The sequence below is a fragment of the Castor canadensis genome, chromosome 4 (assembly GCF_047511655.1).
Source record: "Castor canadensis chromosome 4, mCasCan1.hap1v2, whole genome shotgun sequence".
Lineage (NCBI taxonomy): Eukaryota > Metazoa > Chordata > Mammalia > Rodentia > Castoridae > Castor > Castor canadensis.
Window position 1 is genome coordinate 133,553,894 of NC_133389.1, and position 24,052 is coordinate 133,577,945.

The 24,052-nt window shown below is 37.9% G+C and overlaps 1 protein-coding gene and 1 pseudogene across 2 annotated transcripts in view; one reads left to right on the top strand and one right to left on the bottom strand.

Moving 5' to 3' along the window:
* Nucleotides 1–2,732: 2,732 nt before the first annotated feature.
* The window catches only part of Itga4 (integrin subunit alpha 4), an 84,784-nt gene continuing 63,464 nt past the window's right edge, over nt 2,733–24,052 (top strand). Inside the window, exons 1-6 of one of the 2 annotated variants that reach the window (XR_002213577.2) lie at nt 2,733–3,419; nt 3,754–3,875; nt 19,178–19,284; nt 19,377–19,506; nt 22,635–22,702; nt 23,698–23,827. Coding sequence is in view for 1 of the 2 variants with exons in the window: in XM_020183230.2 (XP_020038819.1) it covers nt 3,223–3,419; nt 3,754–3,875; nt 19,178–19,284; nt 19,377–19,506; nt 22,635–22,702; nt 23,698–23,827 (754 nt within the window). In the remaining variant the exon portion in view is untranslated. The remainder of the gene's footprint in view (nt 3,420–3,753; nt 3,876–19,177; nt 19,285–19,376; nt 19,507–22,634; nt 22,703–23,697; nt 23,828–24,052) is intronic. The other variant, XM_020183230.2, reaches the window with a different exon arrangement.
* On the bottom strand, nt 15,358–15,748 carry LOC141422423 (phosphatidylinositol-glycan biosynthesis class F protein pseudogene; annotated as a pseudogene).

The window sequence follows — 24,052 nt, forward strand, 5'->3', positions numbered from 1 at the left end:
AGAGGGGATTTTAAAAAGGTGGTGTCATGAGAACCAAGACTTTCAAGAAGGAGAAATGCTCACTCTTCATTAGAACTGAAAACTTGAGTAAGTCCCTATTAGAATCATTTACTGGGGAGGACTTCTCACAAGGATAGAGACCATTTGTGTTTTGTCTACCTGTGAGTCCTGAATGTAGCTCCTGGAACACAGTGGTCCCTGAATGTATGTTAATCAGATGACATATGCTAACTAATTAAGACCAGTTGAGAGTGGGAGATTAGCATAAATCATTTCAAAAAGTCCTCCTCCTCTCCTCCATCCTTTCCCCCTCCTTCTCCACCTGATTTTCCCACTTGCTTACAAATGAGAGTGAGAGAGCAGTATCTTCAGGCTTTATCAAAGCAATATCAAAAACCTTTTATTAATTAAGGAATGTGAGCTATTTTGTAAGCCCTGAGGGGAAGGAAACCCAGGCTAGCATAGCATGTGAAGAATACTGGGTGGCTACTCCTGGAAGGGTAGTGAATCATAACCATAACCTTAACAGTAAAAGTAGGGTGCTACCCTGCTAACCACTCCACAGCTATCTGCTCTGGCCAGCCAACCCCTCCCAGTTCCTCTAGCTGGCCCTGCAAACACCCTCCTCATTCCTCCCCTTAAACTGCTTACTGTAACTACGCTGTGAACAGAATTGTATGGAGTGATTTCATTGCATAAGATCCTGGTGAAGACAGAGGTAGGGCTTCTGATCAGTTTTGGCTGACTTCAATATTCCTGCTTCCCAGGGCCACAACTGTAGGTTTTGTTGCTGCCAACTGTAGGGATTACTTATTTCAGAATAAAAACAATGTGGCTTAGGTGTAGACCTGGATTAAAATCTGCACATAGATCTACTTAGAAAAAAGGCCTCTGCACAACTGCAGAAAGAAACACAGCAGCACCTTTCAACCATGGTCCCTAATTGCTACCTTGGTGGAAGCTACTTCCTTGCTTTATCACATATCCTTTTGGCCTGTTATTTTGTTGCAGTAATGAGAGAAGGCTAATGTTCCTTTTGTCTTGTCTTGTCTGTTGACAAAGGTAAAAGTAATCTAATTGCGTCTGGCTATACTATCATGACACCCCACTGACGTCTCCAACTCCATGTGTCTAAAACTTGACTGCTCAAGGGCTCCAATTCAGGTGCAGGTACACATACACCATCTCCTTTCTCCATTGTGGGTTTCCCTCATGAAAGTAGCACCACACACCACATTTCTAAACCCCAAAGTTTGCCATCATCCTGACTTCTTCATCTCAGTCCTACATCCATACTGATCAATACTGTTAACATGTTCTATGGGGGTTCTCTCTCTCAGATATCTCTTGAATCTGTTTTTCTTCTATCCTTCCTGCTACTTCAATTCAAGCCATCTCTCTCTCTCTACTTATTATTGAAGAAGCCTCTGAAATTAGGTTTTCTGCCTTCTTTCTTACTTTCAGACTTCTGAGATGTATAGCCAAGCAAGACAAATCTCTATCAGGCCCAGTATGGAGTTTAAACTTCCTAACCTTCCTACCAGGCTGAGGATGTGACCCTGTGTCCCTAGTCAGTCTCACACCACACCCACCTGTGTGAGGGTTGCTAAATGCCCAGATAACCTCTCTCAGTTCCTCCACCTGTCCCTAATGGTGCCTGCCCTCATTCAGTTCTCTAACTGCTTAACCTGCCTGACTCAACCGTCCTTGTTTTCCAAAATCTCTCTTCAGAGTCCCCAACACACCTGAACTCTGTCTACTAGTAAAAGTTTGCCTATGTATCATTTGACTGAAATTGCTTCTGAGGGCTGAATCAGTCCTGCCTTGTTTGTGATGGCATCCTGAGGACCTGGCAGTTATCTGCCCAGTGAAATGTGCTGAATCAGAAAGCAAGTGTTTTGTATGTCTGCAATTACAACTTAAGACGTGCTATTTCTGTACGGTTTTCCTCATGCAGACACACCCTTGGACGAAGTCTTTTCTCTTTTCATTTGTATCTCCATGTAACAATAATGAATGAGGGTGAGCTGCTTCTCCTGAAAATATTCTAATAAACTTCCCCTGTCTCTCTGGTTGCTAAAGGAAGAGACCTGAGACACATCTAGAGGACATTAGGATTAGACTCAGGACTCAGTTCAGGAGTGTTGTGTTGTGGGTCACCAGCAGTTTTCAAGAGGCTCATTCTGACCTTGACTTCACAGTCTACACTCCTGATGGCAACTGAGAGGATCCATCCTCAAGAAGCCCGCGGAGAACTCTGTTTAGTGAGGCAAGTTGCAGTGTTTTGTTAGCCCAGCATCAGTGTGAAGAACCCCTGTGTTTTGTCTCAAGCTGCTGCTCGACCTGCTCAAGCATACAGTCGGGGTTTAGAGGAAGTGTGGAAAGGGAGGAAGTGGGCGTACAAGCGTGCAGAGCTGTGAGTTTTGGAGAGAATAGCCATAATGTCTGTCTTTGTCATCAAAATGTTTCCCAGCAGCCTTAGCCTTCAGGGAGTTCTTTTTTGTTGTTGTTTTGTTTTGATTTTGTGGCCTACCGTGTTATTTGTCTAGTGATTGCTTATGAAAAATCCGATATAGCACTTAACTAGCAAAGATAGATTTGGATGGCTCCTGCCTGTAGTCCCCATCCTGGAGCTGGGAACTGGCCTTTTGGGCACTGAGGTTGGTGGCTGAGTGTGGGTGTTCCCTCCGTGGTGTGTGCGGGTCTGGGCCTTGCGGCTCCGCATACGGACCCAACCACGGTTAAAAGGGGGAGTCCCGTGTACCCTCCAGGTCCACCCTTGCTAAGGCCCCAAGAGCCCCCCAGTCATTCCGCGGTCAGTGGGCCAGTCAGGACCTGCGTCCAGTGCAGCAGAGGTCCCCCAGCGCCCTCTACAGCTGCGCGTGGCGGGAGACGCAGCCAGACCCAGCGCCTCTGCACCACGCCCAGGACCCCACCCAGCCGCCCGCGCCCGGGGACCGCACGAGCACCGCACCCCCAGGCCGCAGAAACCGGGCGTGGGGCGGGAGAGCTAGCGGTATCCCCGAGCGCCCTCGATCGCTCCGCCTGCGGCAGCCCAACTTCCCCTCCCTCCCCGCGGGTCCCTCCCTCCTCTGTCGCCCGCCGGCGCCGGACACGCTGCACTTCATCTCTTGGGGCGCTCTTCGCCTTGACCAGCCGTCGCATCCCGTGCAACTTTGGGGCAGTGGCCGTTTGGTGTTGAATGTTCCCCCCCGAGAGTACATGGCTGCGGAAGCGAGGCGAGGACCCGGCCCCCGAGGGGCCGCCGTCCGGGAAGCGGTGATGCTGTTGCTGTGCCTGGGGGTCCCGATGGGGCACCCCTACAACGTGGACACCGAGAGCGCGCTGCTCTACCAGGGCCCCCCCGGCACGCTGTTCGGCTACTCGGTGGTGCTGCACAGCCACGGGGCCAGCCGATGGTGAGTGGCCTGGAGGCGGTGGCTCTTGCTGTCTGCATCTCGGAGGGCGTGAGAACCCCTCCCCACATCCTCCCTGGCTGGGTTCAAACTTTCCTCCTTCTGGGTGAGGCAGCAGGGCAGCTCCCTGGAGAACTGCCCAGGAATCGAACTTCTCCAGGGGTGGCAGTGCCCGGGGCGCATCCTGGTGCCAGACCCTGGGGATCACTGGGCAGTTGGCGAGGATAGTGGGGTGGGGGGGACAGCGGCCAGCGGTCCCACAGCTCAGCATGGCTGCTGATGCGTTCGGTTGATAGCATGCTCACGTCTGAGCGCACGTGCTCATTTCCCACTTTAGGCTCGTCGTGGGGGCGCCTACTGCCAACTGGCTAGCCAACGCTTCGGTGGTCAACCCTGGGGCGATTTACAAATGCAGGATCGGAAAGAACCTCCGCCAGACTTGTGAACAGCTCCAGCTGGGTGAGTTGGCTCTGGGACTAGGAGTTAGTGACCCCACCCCCACCCCCACCCTCTGCGGACCCCACTGTAGGGCAAGTCCTGGGACAAGCAGTGATGGCCGTTTCTTCTAGTTTAGAGTGCATGCTTTTCTGTTTTAACTCTACACAGTCTTCCTTTCTTGACACAACAGTGGTCCCCTTCTTTCTATCAATAGCTTTTCTCCCTTTTGCTTAGGGCAATGATTGCAGAACTCTTGCAAAACTCTTTTGGGTAAGTTTCTTAGCATATTAAGGGCAGAAGCCAGCTAAGCCAAGACTTAAGAATTTTGTACCCATCTTTGACCTATGAACTTTGTTAAGGCGCAGGCTAAGGGGCAGATCAAGAAAAGTGCCTGGAACTGATCCGACATGCTGTCATTTCTTTAGCTTACGGGCTTTTTCTTCCTTTCTTTTCCTTTTATTTATTTATTTTTAAAGAAACTAGTACAGTTTTACTTAGAATATGCAATGTAAAAGAAGAACACTAAGAAAAAAATGGACTCTTAGTTGTTAATATAATTCACATGATTTTTCTCTCCCCAAACTCTCAAGTTAAGTGAATCCGTCTTTCTGCAATCATTTCTTAATGTCTCTTCTCAGGTTTGTGACAAATTGAAGAATGCTTGCAGATGGGGGAGGGCAGAAGTTTCATGTTTCAAAGCCAAAAGCAAATTTGCTGTGCACAGACACATTCGGGGAAGAAAGGGGAACTAATATTAATTTCGACCTATCTTGTTCTAAACACTGTTAGAGACTGCTATGTATACTAGTTAATTTTTTCACCTCAGAGCAACTCTGTGTTATGGCTGTATTGTTTTTACTTTACATATGAGGCTCAGATTGAGAATTGCAAGTACCTTTTTAAAATTTACTTACCTGGAGAGTGATAGGTGGGGCCCCAAGCCAAAAATCGGTGGTCTGCTTCAGCCTTTTCATTTCATGTATGCGTTCTCAGTGCAGATAAAATTAAATGAATGATCCAGTATGTTGTGTTTTGAGCTGATGGATCATCTGTCAGTGGTGAATAAAAGGTCATAATTGGTAATTTTCTCATATTTATCTTTGCTATAAATGGAATTTTGAGAATGACTTCTTATTTCATTTTAAACTACTTTTTCTTTTTATAGTAGTCTTTGTGTTTTCTCAACTATGAAGTAGGTTTCCTTCATTTGGGAGAATACAAATAGAGCATGAACAAAATGAATTTTTTTCTTTTGGCTCTTGAGGGCACCCACAAAAATCCAGGCGTTATCTGTACCATGTAGAATTAGGCCCCATCCTCTCATTAAGCATCCTACATCCCAAAGGCAGACAAAAGGATGCATAAAATACTTGCAGATCTATACATTTGGATTAGTTTTTCAAAGCTTAATTTTCTTTGCATGAGAGTTGTGAGATAAAGAATTAGGGAATGAAACAGTCAACCTTGACCTGCCAAAGGATCTTGACAAGGTCTAAGGAGGAAACCCGTTCTTTTCTGTTGTCCCGCCATTGTTTCCATGGCTTTACAACTACTGGTATTTAGCACCTACTTCCTGCCAAGAAGGGCATTGAATCTATTTCTGAATGTCTGTTTTTAATGGGAAGGCTGATGTCAAAGTATTATGTAAAATTTTAGATAATAATGGCTCTCAGTTGACAGAAAACCTAAAATCATTGGGCATGTGGGATGTAGGCTTGATTACAGAAGTATCCTCAGAGAAATATGAACATGGTAGACAGGCAACAAACAGAAAAAATAAAAGAAGACTTATTGGATGGATGAGTAAAAGTAAAGTGAAAGTTTGATTGTCATAATCCTAATTGGTGGGTGAAAGAATTTGTTGTAAATGATAAACTAAAGTGATATTTTTCACTTTCAAAATTTGGGCCAATAAAAAAGGTGCTTATTGAGATCAAATACAAAAAGGAATACAAGAATCTTAGCTAATCAGCTGGTTAAAAGGTTAATAGTAATGGTTTTGAACATTTGTAAAAGACATGACCAAAGTTATTTCACATGGAGCATTCTGAATGGAAAGTCTTCCATTCCTGTAACAACAATCTGTGTCTCTGCTCAGAACCAATTCAGGAGAAGTAATTTAGAGCTATTACATAAAATACTGTGGCTAAAATCTAGAAAGAAAACTGAAAATTATAAATTGATAACCAAAGATATTTTAGGATTGTAAAGTTCGTGGGATATGCACTGTTTCTTATGAAAAGGGTTGAAGACAGTGTGTGTGTGTGTGTGTGTGTGTGTGTGTGTGTGTGTGTGTGAAAGAGAGAGAGAGGGGGAGAGAAGAGACAGCACACTGAATACACACAGAGAAAGAATCTTCTATATAAGATAGCTGCAATTGTGAGTGATTATAATGTTTGGAAAATACTTAGCTCAATACTGGATCCATAACAGACATTCAAAATACGAGTTTATTTTTTCTTGTCTCTATTGTCCACTCAAATCTATATCTGTAAGTTAACTGTGATAAGTGTTATCAAAGTTAGTAATTAAGTCCAATTAATTAACTACAAAAAGTTTTTAAAAATACATAAAAGGTAACAATTGAAATGAAACACAATGAAAAATATTTTCTTATTGGCCCACCAAAAATGTTATAATAATAAAAGTAGAGCTATGATTGTTACGTCAGTAAAGTATCTGCTTTCATTTGGCATAACTTTCCCTGTTATTAAGAACCTGATGTTTCAGAATCTCTTAAAATGGTGGCCATCTCCTATGTAATTCAAAGTGCCAGTGTGGACTTGTGTCTAAGTCTCTGTAGAATGTCACATCAATGGCTGATTTAGATAGACTTCCCCTCCCTATCTTACCCCTGTGGATGGTGCTGTATACCACATTATGTTCACTGTAACCATAGTCAAATGGAGCTGCAAATGCTCTTTTATCTAGAATGCTTGGGGTGGGAATTGTTGGGAGTTCCCTTTTGGCAAAGTGAATTGATTGGAGATATGGCATGGAGAGAGTTGACTGTATCGCACCACAGGGTGCTTTCCTTCCTGTGTACTAAGCCTTCTTCCACTTTCTTGCCTGCTCTAAAGGTATCTCTTCTCTCATTTCCTGGGATGTCTCTTCTTTTACTTCCTTGGTACTTCTCTCCTTGAACCACAGGAAGGTGGTCTCCCCATCAGGAGGAACTGGGCCCCACCTTACTCAAGGAGACTCTATTTGAAGAGACCATGGTGACTTCCACTTCTATTTTATTTTCCATCAGGAATTCTGCATCTTTGCTGGAGCTTGTTTAAAGGAAAATGACATAGGTTCTGAATCAGGGCATTACAAATAACCACTCCATTGATATAGATAAGTATATCCATCCATGGACTACCAGTATTCAAAAAATTAGAACTTAATAAAATACATGAACACTTATCAAATTATACTTTAAAAGATGCCCTTTATTTGATTATCAAAAGACACTGCAGATTTTTCATTACTTGGAATTACTACTAATAGCATTACACATACACTTATCTCTATAATAAAGTCATACAGTTACACTGTACAGTAAAGTAGCCACTAGCCACATACACCTCTTGAGCACATGAAATGTCTGCTGTGAGAAGTTCTATAATACAAGTTATATAATAGATTATAAAGACAGTGTAAAAAAAGATAAATATCTCATTGAATTTTAAGATATTGATTACATATTGAAATAAATCTTGATTACATAGTTAATAGTTTGAAATTAATAGGTTAAATAAAATATGTTAAATTTTAGTTCACTTATTTTTCTTTTTATCTTTTTAATGTGGCTACTCTAAAATTAAAAATGTCATGGGGCTTCATTGTATTTCTGAGGACAGCACTACTGTAGAGAAACAAGTTCCCTGGGTAAAGCAACACTACCTTTCTTAGCAGGTGCTCTCCCAGTCTCCATGCATAAGGCAATAGGAGTTTTTCACTTTGTCTTCCAGACCAAATGATCTATTTACTGGACTTTTAAGCACCCTTTCTGTACTTTTCTTTTTCTTACTGGAAAGACCACTGGCCTATCACAAATTAGTCACCCAATTACTTCTTTTTGAATTTCTTTCTGGAAATTATATTGCCATAGAAACCTTGGGTTTATAGTTTATTCCCTATTTGGAAGAGGTTAATAAGCATTGCATCATTAAACCCATGACTATCTCACCCTCTCTTCTGTCTGATTTTCAGGGATTGTTGATACTAAAAGCAAACATCTCACTGTTGAAATTTCACATATATTCTTCTTAATAATGTTTTTTTCTATTCACAATATACTTAAAATTATAACTTATGAAGCTAATGTTAGTGCAGACTGATCACTTTGAGAAATCATCCCTGAACATAGGCTGTTATGCTTGTTATGCAGAAAATATAGATAGAGAACTTCATTAATAAACTCTCAGGTTAGCAAATAGATGGTCACCAATTCCCAAAACTTCATTCCTGAAAGAGTGAGGTTTCCTCCTAATTTGAGAGATGAGGCTTTCTATGAGGCTTTCTATATGCATTTTATTTTTACTATAAGTTTACTTGTAGCTGGGTAACATTTCCAATGACTAAGAAATCTCTCCCCTTCACAACAGTTCTGGGATCATGTATGGGTAATTCATTGCACATATAGGTAATTTATTCATTAGGTCAATTATTGAGGGGTGATTAAAAAGTGTGCCAGACAGAGCAAACGCTGTATGTGAAGTCCCCCAAAGTCTTTGAGAGTGTGGTACCTTTGAAGAACTGAAAGAAAACAAGTACAGTTGGGTTGCATGGTGTGAAGTGGGCAGTGGTTTGGAGAGGTAAGCAGGGATTGCTTCTGGTACAGCCCTGCAAGTGTGAATTTATTCTATGATGTTTCAAGCTGGAGAGTGACATGAGCAGATTTGTGTATTTGCTAGAATCTTCTAGTTGCAGAGATGGGAGTAAAATAAGAGGATGAGAGTATTTGGGGAAGAGTTGAGTGATTGGTAGTATTAAAAGTTGAAAAGACATCATACAAGGTGAGAACTTAGGTAGTTTTTTTTGGTTAGCATCAATTCTGGTAAGAAGTAATCAGTTCCGGTAAGAGGTAATCAAAATTGGTAAGACTAGTTTTAAATGGTGAAGCCAGATTGCAGAGAGTTGAGAAGTGTGGAATATGAGCAAGTATCAACATCTTTCTCAACTGGATTCTTCCTTCACTAATTCAGAACATTTTATCAATTACTTATGCTCTGTACTGGAAATCTAAGGTTGCCATGTACTGGAAGTATAAGGTTGAATTAAACATAGCTGATGACCTCAGTCTAGATGACAGGGGAGGCAGGTAAATAGATCATTAATTATGAGATAATGTGCTAAGCATTATGATACATTATGATAGAGATGCTCACAGGAGCAAGAAGAAATTGCTTGAATGATGAGAGCTGATTTCTTAAGAGGAGTGAAAACTCAGTGGTAGAGCCAGTGCTGACCAGCTTTGATGAGCAAGTAGTAAGAACTCCATAAATGTGAAGTGAATAGACAGCCCTGGACATGATCTTCTGAGATTTACTGCCCATTCCTGCATCATTTCAAGGGGAATAGGTCAACCTTGAATTCCAAAGACTTCACCAACTCCCACCAGAAAATTCAAACTCTAATAATATCTAATCTCGATAGATGCGATCTCAGAAGTGACAATCTTTAAAAGCAGAAAAACTTAGGAATAGCTGAAAATGTCATATTAGAACATGGAAATGGACATAAAAGTGACAGGATTAGGCTCAGGGATGCCATTGGTTATTCTGATGTCCTCAATTTACCTCACAATTTTTTTAAATGATAGGAAATCTTTTTCAAGAAAGTTATACACAATACTATAATTTGCAATGAATATGTTCAGAAATAGTAACATTGTAGATTTCTTTTTCAAATCTCTCTTTTTGGGACTCCTGTGTGAAGTGAATTAGGTAGGTTCTTTAAAAATTGTGTTCTTCACAGAAGACTCTTGTCACTGAAACCTTTGTTCTAGGTCTACCTTCTCTAATGCGAATGTTTGTTTTCTTGTGAAAGTTTTCTAGTAGTCATTAGATATGATCACGTTTGTATGCCAGTCCCTGTGTCTGCAGTATCTTTTTACCCTTAAATGCTCTACAAAGAGATGCATTTTGACATGTGTAACTTCTCACCTCACTCTGACCCTTCAATGTGATGCATCCCCCATTGATTTTTATTCCATATATATATATATATATATATATATATATATATATATATATATATACATATATTTGGTGGTACTGGGGTTTGGGGTACTCAGGGCCTTGCACTTGCTAGGCAGGTGATCTACCACTTGAGCCATGCACACAACCTTTTTTGCTTTAGCTATTTTAGTTTTTTTGCCCAGGGCAGCCTGGACTGTGCTCCTCTCACTTATGCTGCTCATGTAGCTTGAATCACAGACATGTACCACCACACCCAGCTTTGGTTGAGATGGGGGGATCTCACTAACACTTTGCCAGGGCTGACTTGAACAACAATCCTCCATATGTTCCAAGTAGCTGGGATTATAGGCATGAGGCATGAGGCCGAGTCTCCCTTCACATATTTTAAACATTGCTATCTTCCTGACTTCCTTTTTAAATTAAAAAAAATCCATCCTACCCTGTGAATTCCAAAATCAATGCAACATTTCAATATTGCCTGCCCTAGTATTCCCAGCAAATCTCTCTGTAATTTTTTCCTATTTACAGTTTTATATTATGCTTGATTCAAAGATATTAAAAATGGTATTCATACATTAATGGTACCTTTTCAAGTGAACCTTTAAGTCCAAGACATTAACTGAAAAAATGGGAGTAGAAAATTTCTTATTTTCTAATGGTGGAAGTTCATGTTATAAAATTTTAGTAGTAGATTATTTTAGAAACAGAATTAGTCTATTGTGGGATTGTTAATAAAGTCAATATTTGAAATATTAATAGGGAAAAGTAGGGTAGCAAAACACTGTACAGCTGCATACGGTAGTGGCTGACTATGGGGACTTGAACCCTTCCTCCCCCTGTTGTCAGTTGTGTGACCTTGGGCACATAGTCTCTCTTCTTATTAGAGTTTGCCCATCTGGGAAGTTGAGATACTGATTAATAATAAAAAAACAATCTACCTCACAGAATGTTATGAAAATTAGATGCATGAATATATGTGTTTATGTGTATTAAAACTATGCTTGGCACATAGTTAGCATATGATAAATATTAACAATTAGAGAGTAACTTTCCCTCCTTAAATTATACTCACCAAAAACATCAATTGGAGCACACTTTTCTGCCATAGGTATTTGAGAGTTGCAAAGGTTTTCTTCAAGATTTTGAGGAAGTTTGGGACTGAAGGTCTTAGCAAAGACCCTGAACCAGAATCAAACTCACAGGTAACCTTGTTTGCTTGAATGATAAGGCCTGAAGATGGTTCAAGATCAGTTCAGATTTATCAACTTGAGTGCTAAAGTATGGTACTACTCTCTGGGGATATTCATGTTGGTGTTGAACCCTCTTTGTGAACCATGTAGGATAGGAAGGAATGGGATGGAATGAGATAGAATAAAGACAAAAGGATAGAGGACTGAATGCCTGGCTTTGTCAGGTCCGTGATTGCATGAACTAATCTCACATAAATTGAGCATGCCTATTAACCATTATCTTTGTTTAGACAATCTGAGATGACATTTGAACACCTGTTTCTCCAAAATGACAATACTTTGAGAAAGATTTCTCATTTTAATGATAAATGTGATGTTTTCGCTATTGTTTGGAACTAGAATAGCTGGAAGAAAGAGTCTTGAACATTTAGTACTTTATGTCCTATACCTTTTAGAAATTAGGTATTTTACTTTTCATTATCCCAAATTATTTTCATTGCTATTGAATTCCTAAAGAGCACTATTATCTTTTAGAAATATCATAACCATGTTTAATTATATGTGTGAAAAAGAACTTAGTTTAATCAGTAAATTTAATGTAGATTTAACAGTAGAGTTTGATAGAAAAAAACTAAATGAAAGGGCCATTTATATTAAAGAACACTGAGAAAGGGGGGAAAAGAAGGGAGGAGGGAAATATAACGGAGGAGGTAAACTTGTTCAAGGTATACTACATGCGTATATGTAATTACCAGAATGAAATCCCCTCATATTATTAATGTATGATAATTCAAAAAATTTTTAATTAAAAAAATTTAGAGTTGAAGGCTACTGCTCAACTCTTGCAGCACCATGAGTGCCCTCTGCTGGCTAAGTCCAAATCAACAGAATGTAGGTCCCTTTGAACACCTACTAGGTGCTAGACAGTCTTGTATGCACATGTAGAAGTTTCTGTAATCCTTATTTCTCTGTAATGGCAGACTTTATCATAGTCATATTTGAATTTAATTTTTAACATTTGATTCCATGTTTTTCTAATATTCTGAATTTATGTAGATAAAGAAATTATAAAATTGTTTTCATTCAGTAATAATTACCTAAAACGATATCTTAAGTGAATGACTATAGAACATAGAATACATCAACAGTAATTCATTTTTCAAAATTAGTTGAAGAAACAATTTAGAGTGGAAGAGTTTGAAATGTATAGCACTCATTTTTCAATGAACTAGAATTTTAACTTTTGAAAAAGTAGTTGCTGGAAGTAAGAGCTTTTGCTATTTCTCTGAAACTTGCAACATGTCATGACTTTTGAAAGATCAGATAAGTTTCTACATTGTCTTGGGAGTCATAAAGCTCCCATTGAATGTCTGATGGGGAAGCCACAAAATAGTGATGCAGGCAGATACACCAGACATACATACACATCAAAAAGTCCCCAGCTACTCCACCCTCCTCCACACAGTTTTTTACTTGAGCTGTCAACAAGTCATAGAAAGAAGACCTTTGAGATGAACTTTCCCCTCAGTCCTCATTTCTTCAGTGCAAGTACTGCAAAGTGATCAAAATGGAGGGAGGGGGCAGGGCAATATAAGGACCAAGTAAATGACATTTTTCTTAAAAGAAAATAGAAAGCTGAGTTACAGTCTGTGGGCGTATTTGCTATATTTCACATACCTTCAAGTGAAGAAAAAGATTTAGGGAGTGAAATTGAATTCAGTTAATTCCTACATCTGAAATATTTGTAGAGCTTATTGTATATGCTTCAGAATTGTGGGCAGTAGTTTAAAGATCAAAGATGTTATTTTTTATTCCAATCTTTTCCATTTACCATCCCCATAAATTTGGGCAATTTATTTCTCTTCTTTAAAACTTAATTTTCTCATCTGTAAAAAGGGATTGATAGTACAGTTCTCTGGTGCTACTGTGAAAATAAGAATGAGTTAATGTATATGATAAGGCTTTCCCAAAAGCAATGTGCTACATACATTTTTATGAAGGAGAATGTATGCTCTGATTTATGTACAGCTTAAAAATGTTTAGCTTAATCCTCAGAATAATACTGATAATGATATCAACATCAACTAACATTTATATGTTTTCTCTGCCAGGCTCTTGTCCAAGCACTTTACACATATCTCACTTACTCCCACCCTCTTTGCAGAAACTCTCAGATAGTCAGCTCCTATGGGCCCCAGATGATTCTCAGTCTTAAATCATCCCACTCACAAGTCACACTTTATAAAGATCTTCAAACTCTAACAAATCACACTTTATAAAGATCTTCAAACTCACAAATGCTGTTTTCCTTTAGACCATCTGTTAGTGTCCTAAAACTTCAGGAAATAATAGTTTGGAAGCAAAGTAGGGAAGAAGAGAAGTAGATAGGAAAGACATCGCCTCAAGACTTTGTTGACATTTGCAGTAGTCCACTCTAGTAAGGGATTTGTGTGGTGCGTAATGTATTCCACAATTCCCTCCTTCTGCAACTATGTACTGAGTTGCTGCCTGCTACGTGTAAGGCACTGTTCCATGATGTAGGAATGCTATTGTCACCAAGATAGTCAGTCTGTCCTCATGGAGGTGACCTGAAAGATTGATATCATGGCTTGCATAGTCCCTGCCATCTTTTTAACATTTGGAGCAATGAAACTAAAACTGGTGATGTGACTAACAACAACGAAAGAGTGGGGAGGAGTAGAGTGTACCTAATTAGTTTTACACTGACATTCTGTATATTCATTTGTCAAAATTATCATTTCTATTTACATATACTTTTGTATATTCTTATAAAAGTCAGTAGTTGGAAATAAAAAAACTATAGTAAGTATAATTCTTTTTCATCTTCTCAAATTAAAAAAAGGGCTTATTTTTTAGAATAAGGGAGATAGTTTTTTTTGTGGCCTTGCTTTGCTTTTTGTGTGTACGGAGAAAATGCATTCAAGTAAACTCAGAATTAGTCATTCTAGTTATATAAAAGTGTAGAAAATCATCACATGTTAATTTCTGCTGACCTTTTTTATGTTAAACCATGTAAAGTATTTTTTCAATTATGGTGCTGATTTGATTTATTGAGAGTTTAGATTAGCAATGTATGAGCTGAGTTAAAAAACAGATTATAAATCATTGTAGCAAGACATTTGGGTATAATATAATGATAATCTTAGTTTTATTTATGGTGTTCTGTCAGGGAAATTCACGAGAATTAGCTTTCTCATGACAATTCTAATAATCATCATTTCTGACCAAATTAGAAATACTGTATTTCTATTTGAAGAAAATTTACTTAACATTTGAAACTCTACTTCAATATCCAGATGAAACCTAGGGTACAAAAATTGCTATTGCTTAAAAAATAGTATATATTTTCCCCTTATAATACAATAAATGCCTAATCATCTACATTGTTAAACAGTTGTTCCTAAGACCGACTACAACTCCCTGGGAAGCTTTTAACATTTCTGCCATCTAGCTATCCATGGTTCACTTCTGAGCCTCTAGAAGTGGGCTCTAGAAGTGGTATTTGTTTAAACTTCTCCAAGAGGATCCAAGGTCCAATCAAGACTGAGTCCCACATGGAGAAGAGTTAAAAGGAGAAAAGCCTTGAAGATGGCCTCTGAGCATAAGGTCATGAGGTGGAGGTGTTCTTCTGACAATCCCCAAGAAAAGGGGGAAATACCCCCAGCAATTATGAAAGACCCAGAATAGTAGTGGTTCTCACAGAAACTGATTCTGTCTTGTAACCAATGCTGAAAGTCTCAGAGCATACTGGTTGCATTGAGGGTCACTTCTGGGGTAGAAACAGCATTTAGAAGTAAAAAGGAGAAGCATATTTATTTATTTGGAGAGGCAGATTTAAAGGAGAGTATGTGGATTTGGTCACTTCCTAGGATTAGTTCTTATTTTCTTATGAAAGAATAACTGGCTTGAACTTTTTCACAATCTATTATAAATACTTTATTTTGATCAGAAGGTTCAATCTCTCAGGGGTTTCATAGTTTCATGTTTAAACTACATTAAAAAAAACAGTGCTGTAAATGGAACTGTGAGGCTTCAACCATATACATTTCTGCATAGCCCTTATGGAATCTGCACAAAAAATATTTTCTCCCTCTGCTCCTCTTACTTGTTCTTGTATGTAAGCTGCTTTCTACTTCTGTATTTCCAGAGTGGTGAAATAACAAGCCTATCCCATAGCCAAAGGGTGCTCCGAGTGTACAGGAGATGGGCCATATTTGCATGGTCCTTTCCAGTCCAGTGGAATAGGAAATGCTCCAAGCCATGCTCCTACAAAACTAGAAATTATAGTGATCTGGAGACTGTCCTCCCTAACAGATGTAACTCCGTTTCTATTGGAAACTCTTGGCCATGCTTTGAGGTTTGATACTAACAAACATAAGCAAGGTGCAGTAGTAAAAGTAGGCAAAATAACTGCAAATAAAAATGTTTCCAACGCCAACCCTGTTAGTGCTCCATATAGAACAAAAATCACATGAAGGGAGACACAAGACATAAAAAGGAGATGCAGCATTTCAAAAATCTGGTTACCCATTTCTTCCACTCACAGAAGGGCAGCGGGTGGCTACTGCCTCCCACCATCAGGTGCAGCTTTATTACTTTCATGAATTTTCTTTTTTCTTCATATCTGATCATTTTTAAATGAGATATATAACAGAAATAGGAGAAGCTTTAGTCATTGTTAGACCCTTTCATCTTCAGCACACTTTTTGGGCTTGTGTGTTGGGAATGAGACAATGAACCAACAAGATAGAGTCCTGCCCAAGATGAGGTCATTTTTTTACTAAACCTTGGAAGTAGGCCAGAATAGTTGTAAACAAATAAATGTAGCTAATCTCAGCAAAAATGAAACTCCTTCTTCCTCCAGGATATTAATACCATGATAATTTCCTCTGAATGATCACATCCTGTGTGTCTGAGGGCCCTTAAGTGCTGATGGTGAGAACTGTCTCTGCTGTCCAAAAGAAGATAAACAATACTTGGAAATTTATCATCTTAAATCAGAAGTTTTTTTCTATAAATTAGGCATCTATTGTTTGGATCTCTTGGTAACAATCACATGCAAGAGCATGTCTAGTAGTGTTTGATTCCATCCCCTGTACTCCCTACACACATACCCACCACATGCTTTTCTGTTTGAAATCTTTCAGCCTGAGGGTGAATTGGCCTCCCTACTAGACTCCTGGGAAAGCTTTTATTACATTGTTAGGTACAAATCTCTTTTCTTGTGGCATTTGGAAGGCTAATTGTTCTTCTGTTTTTAAGAATCATTATTTTTTAGAATTAGGAATAAAGAAAATGAGTGGCATGAGCTACACTGGGAATAAAGTCTCAGGACTTTGTGAGATCACACAGGACTCATCCTAAAACAGTCAATGACACAGTGGCTGTTTTGAAAAGAGTGGGATGCAGGAGATATGTTTAAGGGAAGTGATACTAATAAAGTGGGGAAGTGAGGAGTAAGTGTGAGACTGAGCAGTGAAGACATAGTAATGTCACCTGCTAGAGTTACATCTTCGGAGGCAGAAGCTGAGATTAAGCAGCAAACAGTTTACTATGAAGGTGTGCCTAGTATTCATTAAAGACTTAGGAAGCAGAACTCAGGTGAAAAAGACATATAGTAATAATGTTCTATTCTTGTACACAAGAACTTCTTGGCTCTTTTCCTCAAGGAATTTGCAAAGTATTTTGTGGTTCCAAACTACTGTCTGTTTTTAAACTTTTGAGTGCTTTATCTAGAAGAATAAATCTGTTTCTGAATATTGGATGTAATCTTAAGTGAAACTACCTGTTAAATATCAAAGTGTTAATAGAAATCAGGTGTTCTTTGTGACCTCCATTCTCTCCTGTCCTTAACTAACATAATAATTGGTCTGGAGGAAAATTAACTGACTGTTGACTATAATTTTAGAAAGGTATTTTGTTAATGTATTTATTATGGTTAAGAGGAGCTTCAACCTCAGGTACACAGGATGTACCGTTGATTATCTCTTTTTGACTTTAATTAAAAAACACTTGGTGATTTGAGTGAAACTGAAAGCTGTATCTCAATGAAAATTAAAATATCATTTTTTCCTCTTTCACTTCTGCTCTTTTGGCTTGGCATCAGGTGGCCACGATAATTCCCAGTATTATCCACTGGTCATACATGACAATGGTCTTTTGGTCCCCTGCTTCCTGTCTCTCCCGCCCCTTCTCCCTTCTGCCTCCTTTCCTTCCTTTCTTCATTTTCACAGAAAACTTCTGTGTCCACCTGGACCGTTTATTAAGGTTTGGACTGCAACCAGACTCCCTTCCCAATCTAACAGCAGACATTGCTGAGCAACCTTGGCATCGAAGTTTCTCCTTAGGCTTCTTGCTTTCAGTCTGTTCCTCCTGGAAGTCATTACCAATTACTAGAAGTTGTCATTCTCCAGGAAACTTGTCCAGAAAAGCATCATCCACCTTCCCTTATAACAATGCTTCGGACCTTAAGGACCACCAAGGGCAGTGAAGTCTTCCCTGTAACCCCAGACTGTCTTAAGGAGGGGCTAGGAATTTTCTTCAGTTCAGCTGCGTTGAAGGGTTGTGTTTTCCCTAAAGGACATTTGGAGAACACAACAAATGTATGCACAATCAATAAAATCTCTCCTTCTCAGGAGATTTAGTGCAAATGACTTCACTTCTAAAATACTAGCCTTATTTATATAGGTATGCTGAGTTTTCTCAGGAAGCTGTACATAAAGGTCAAGGTTATAGGAGACAACAGTAAAGAGAATTTCACTATAACTGTGTGAAAACTTGGTAATTCCTGACCAGCATTCAAAATTAAAGATAGCCATATTCCACATGCTTATCCAATCAAGTTGATGCTAATATATTTATCTGCCCTTGGAATTGAGCATGAATAGAATCAAGTGACAACTAAAGAGGGTGAAAATAAGCCAACAAAAAGAATCTTGCGATACTGCATTTTATTCTTTCCCCAAATCTCTGATTTGAAATCACTTTAATGTAGAATTTTAATAGGATCATTACTATAAAGCAAAGAAGTCATGCTAACAAATGAAAAGCAAAGATCATGCAATCACTTTTTATCGTACAATCTAGAAGTACCATGCTGCACATGAGAATTTTATTTGTTTGAGTTTCTAGCTGCTCGTGTATTTGCCAAAGTACCTATTAAAGTTTTTTGTTTACTACTGAGACAGTCTGTTTTTCCAAGTCTTTATCTTTGTTGAAAACACAAGTTCCCGTTCCACTGAATCTAAAAGATAGGGTCATTTATTTTAAGTACTATGTATTATTACTGGGGTAATTATATGTGCCACTTTCTGCATGCTCAGTCATCACTTTTCAGCTCCAATAAACTGTATGTTAATTGCTGAGAACCATACAACAATTTTTTTAAAATGCTCTGGTAATGCTGCTAACATTGCTAGATAAAGGTTAAAACAAAAGTGCAAATTTTGGGTGCTAGAGGCATGGCTCAAGTGGTAGAGTGCCTGCCTAGCAAGCGTAAGGCCCTAAGTTCAAACCCCAGTACTGCCAAAACAAAACCAAAACCCACAACCAAAAGTGCAAATTCTTTCCCAAGTATCAGACTGTACAATTGTATTTGCATAGCCAATGCTGGTTTTAATGAGTCTTCCCTTTCACCACATGTTGGCTGGCTCTGTCCTGTAGCATTGAGGCTACCTCTTCATGGCCTCTTCATCAGTCAGAGGTTATTTCAACAAAAAACAATTATTTTTTATGAGAGGACAATTATGTTGTCACAGAGTAATTCATGTTTACCCCCAGAATGTGTACAGAATATAAGATCATAAAGAAGTGGCTGAAGGAAAAAACACTGGGGCTGAGCACCTGGGCTTATTTTCTCAGCTCTTGTAGAATAATATTGCCTGCAAGAAAACTGAGATAAACTTACTTTTAAATGCTATAGGTAGCCCTAATGGAGAACCTTGTGGAAAGACATGTTTGGAAGAGAGAGATAATCAGTGGCTGGGGGTCACACTTTCCAGACAACCAGGAGAAAATGGATCCATTGTGGTAAGTATTGGAATTGGTCCACTCATCAATTCTGAAATCAGATATCCTGGGTGCAATTTCCCCATTATTTGATCAACTTTTATTTTATTCAGACTTGTGGGCATAGATGGAAAAATATATTTTACATAAAGAATGAAAATAAGCTCCCCAGTGGCGTTTGCTATGGAATGCCTTCTGACTTGCGAACAGAACTGAGTAAGAGAATGGCTCCATGTTACCAAGGTAAGGCATGATTTTGATAAACTAGATCAAGTGAATGCCTTTTAGTTTTAGGTTTTTTTTTTTTTTTTTTTTTAGTATTCAGCTTTGGATATTCAGAGAGGAAGGAAACCATTGAAATAGCTATTTTTTCTTGCCTACTTAAAATGTTCCTTTTCTTTATCCAATTGCAGATAGCATTAGTTTTCGTAAATGTACTGTGTGCTTTTGAAATAGAAACGCTACAGTTTTCTTGAAATAATAATGGAAGGTAGTTGGTAATTATCTACTTTTGTGCTTAATTTATTTTTAATTTAGTGTAAGTGAGTCTAATGCCCAGAGAATATAGGACAATTAAACCATGAAATTAAATTGAAATGTCTGGTTATAAAGAAAGACCAGGTTTCTTATCTTACCACTAGCTTCCAAGACACACCGAAAGGATTCAAATAGGAATGTAAGCAAGTTTCCCCACTCTTTCTTTCCCCAATTCATGTGTATTACTTGGTACAGCAAGAGATTGGTGTCTTAAGCTTGAACGATCATTTCCATGGACAATCTGTGCTACAGGTACATCCCATACAGTGATAGGATACAAACAGAGCTGAAATGAGTGAAGTTACAGGTTAATGTCAACAGAGCATTTAAAATATCTGCAACAAAACCAAACTCTCAAAGAGTGTCTTTGGAAGACTAAAAAAATATATGAATGGCAATTTTTATTTTTTTTAACCAAAACAACAATAAATCCCTAGCATCTGAAGACAAATTTTGTTAACTGGAAAAACTTTTGCTAAGTATTTGAGTTCAATTATTGATTCTGATAATATTGGGATCTTCCTTTCCTGGAATTTGATGTCATAGAGAAGCTTATATCCTAAATGTTCCTTTATCTTTCGATGAAAGTAGATAAAAAGTGAATATTCCCAATTTCAGTAAGACTCAGTTGAGTCTAAGTTTCTGTGCGTTTATTGTCCTCTTTTGCCTAATAGCTTTTGGCTCATAGTTTTAAACATTTTCACACTAGAGTTTTAATTTTTGTTCAGACATACTTTGTCATATTTTACAAAAATTTCAAGGTGGCCTAAATTAACACACTTAACATTGTAAAATGTTGGCTCAGCTAAGGTATGAAAAGAGTGATGGGGGGGAGAGGGATGGGGCAGGGGATGGAGGGGAGAAATGACCCAAACAATGCATGCACATGTGAATAAATGAATAAAAAAAGAAAAGAGTGAAAATGAAGGCATGTACTGTACTGTAATGTAAATGGTGGTAGCAATTTAAGTTTTCAGGTTATCAAAGCCAGAGGAAGAAATGCTACTGATTCTTATTTTCATAGAGCCTTACGTCAGTTCTTTAGAAGAGGCAAAGCCGGCCCCTGAGCAAGCTCTGAGAGGCTTCATCATGAGGGCTGTAAATCTTGACTGTTATTTTCCGCTGGGCAAAATTCCAGGAAAGAATAACCTCCTAAATTAATTATTTTGGAAAAGTTTTATATCTACCTGCAAAAAGAATGAGATTGGATCCTTATTTTATATCAGCTCAAAGTGTAATATAGACTTAAATGTAAGACCTGAAACCAAAAAACGCCTAGTGGAAAGCTTCTGATATTGGTGTAGGCAGTGATTTGGGGTATTGAACCAAAAGCTTAGGCAACAAACACAGAAATAAGTGGAACTATTTCAAAGCAAAAAGCTTGTATGCAGCAATCAGCAGAGTGAAGAGAAACCTATGGAATCAGGGAAAATATTTACAAACCATCTGCTAATAAAGGGATTATTATCTAAAATGTATAAGGAACTCACCAACTTGATAGCAAAAAACAACCTGATTAAAAGTATGAAACCAGAATAGCTTTCCTTCCAAAGAAAGTGTAAAGATGACCAATAGGTATATGAAAAAATGCTCAATATTGCTAGTCATCAGGGAATGCAGTTCATACCATTATGAGATCACCTCGCTCATTTTAGGATGGCTACTTATCAAAAACACAGAGATAACAAGTGTTGTTGAGGATGTGGAGAAATTGGGAACCATTACCTAACATTGGTGGGAATGTTAACTAGTACAGCCTGTACTGCAAGGCAATTCTTCAAAATATTAAAAATAGAAATATCATACAATCCAGAAATTCTTTTATCTTTTGGGTATATACCCAAAGGAACAAAATAAATACCACATAGAGATATTTGCACTCTCATATTAATTGCAGCATCATTCACAATAGTCAAAAATGTACAAACAACCTAATTGTCAACAAGTGAATGGATAAGGAATTATAGGGTATATATATACATACACATCTATGTATGTAAATACAATGACATATTATTCAATCTTTAAAAAGGAAATCCTGTCATTTGTGACATGAATGAATCTGGAGGACATTATGATAGGTGAAATAAGCCAGGCACAGAAAGATAAATAACAAATGACCTTATGTGTGTAATTTAAAACTGTCAAATATATAGACAGAGTAGGAGGGTGGGGCAGAATGAGGAGATGTTGATTAAAAGGCACAAGGTTGAAGTTGTGTAGGATGAATGACTCTAGAGATCTAATGCATATCATCAGGACTACTTGATAGTATAGTGTGTCATGGAAATTTGCCAAGAGAATTGATTTCAGTTTCTTTTTTCCACACAAAGAAGCCATTGTAAGGAAATGGGTATGTTCATTTGCTTGAGTGAGCAGTCATTTCACCAGGTATATGTATATCGGAATGAAATGTCACATACCTTAAATATGTACAGTGAAAAATGAAATGTGGAATAAAAGTCACACACATTACCTTTATCTTAGATTTTCACTTGGTGACATTTTTAAGTATATGCTGCATATTCTTCCCAAGAAGATATGGTAGAAGATATTGTATTGCCATTTCATGATCTTAAGTTACATCAGTTACTGTTATTTTTAATGAGAGTGCAAAATGTAGATCTTAAATAGCATATTTGTAAGGATTTCTAAGAAAAACAAAATTATGGAGGTGTATGTCTTTATTTTAAAATACAATCCTGAGCACCGGGGAGGCTGAGGTAGGAGGATGCTGAGTTTGAGGTCAACTTGGGCTACACAGTGAGACTATCTAAAAAATACGCATATATATTCCTGAAATGTTTATATTAATATTGTATATTTCATTTTAGATTATGTGAGAAAATTTGGAGAAAATTTTGCATCATGTCAAGCTGGGATATCTAGTTTTCACACAGAGGTAATAGTTCAAACATTAGCTGTTACAAATGTTTACACATAGAGCCGTGATTTTTCTGGAAGTTTAGAAGTCTAATGGGAGATTTAAGTAAAGTCTGTGTAACATCTCAATAATGTCTTTTAAGCTCCTGAGTTTTAGAACTAATTTTGACCTCAATATTCCACATATATTTTGAGGAAATTATTTAAACTATTAATACAGTATGAGCCAACTAAAATCTATGCTTATTTTTTTCTAAAATTCTAGGGTATAATGTTATAAAGTGACAAGTTATATTCAACCCCAAATATCCCAGATTTTCTCTAAAATTTACTATGAATTCATGAATGTTTCCTAACTCCATGGACATTGGACTGTATCAAGTTTGGGGTTAATAATTTGTGTAAATATTAACTATTTTAAAAAAGACAATAAATAATAAAGGAAATGTAGAAATATGTTGAATAGGTTAGATCAGGCTCTTCTGGACAAGGGCCTGCTTATTCCTACCTTCTGTTTCCTTTTCCTGAATTCCTACTGATAATAAATTATACCCTGAATTCCACTGGACATTTTTTATTTTCTAAACTAACATTATCAGGGAAACTAGTCAGTGATTTTTGCAAATTGAAATAAATTAAGTCCACTTTTACTCTCTGGTAACACATGGTTATCTTCGTAATGAGTGCTAATGTAAGTATAGTATAAGCTTCCTTTCTCCTGGAAGCTTATTCAAGTGTTTAATGATTCTATCTTTGGTTTTTAAGGCCCACTGATAAATGTGATGTGAGAGTTTGTTCTCTGAAATTCTTCTTTTAGGTCTAAATCCATCAGCCAGTTTCTCTGGCTTTTCCCCTGATATGTTTTTTAAAATTAATAAAATACACAGACATCAGAAATTCATTATAAAATTGTATTGTCTTCACTATTACTTAGAATGTTATATATTTGGAGGAGGTTTTGGATGGCAAAATTTAACTTTCTTCAAACGATGACATATTGTCTCCTTCTTACAGGATTTAATTGTGATGGGAGCCCCAGGATCATCTTATTGGACTGGCTCTCTTTTCGTCTACAATATAACTACAAATAAATACAAGGCTTTTTTAGACAGACACAATCAAGTAAAATTTGGAAGTTATTTAGGTATTGTAAAAATCATCAAACTAAAGTTATCTATCATTCCATTTACTACTATAGCTAGTCGTAATTATAAACATGGAAAATTATATTTTCAAAGATCTCAAAGGCCAGTAGCAATTGAATCATTCAGAAGCTGTCTCTTGATTAAGGGAAATGCCTAAGAAATTTTAGTTAACTTAATATTTTACCTCAAAACATGTGACTAATCATCACTGTATAATTCTTAGA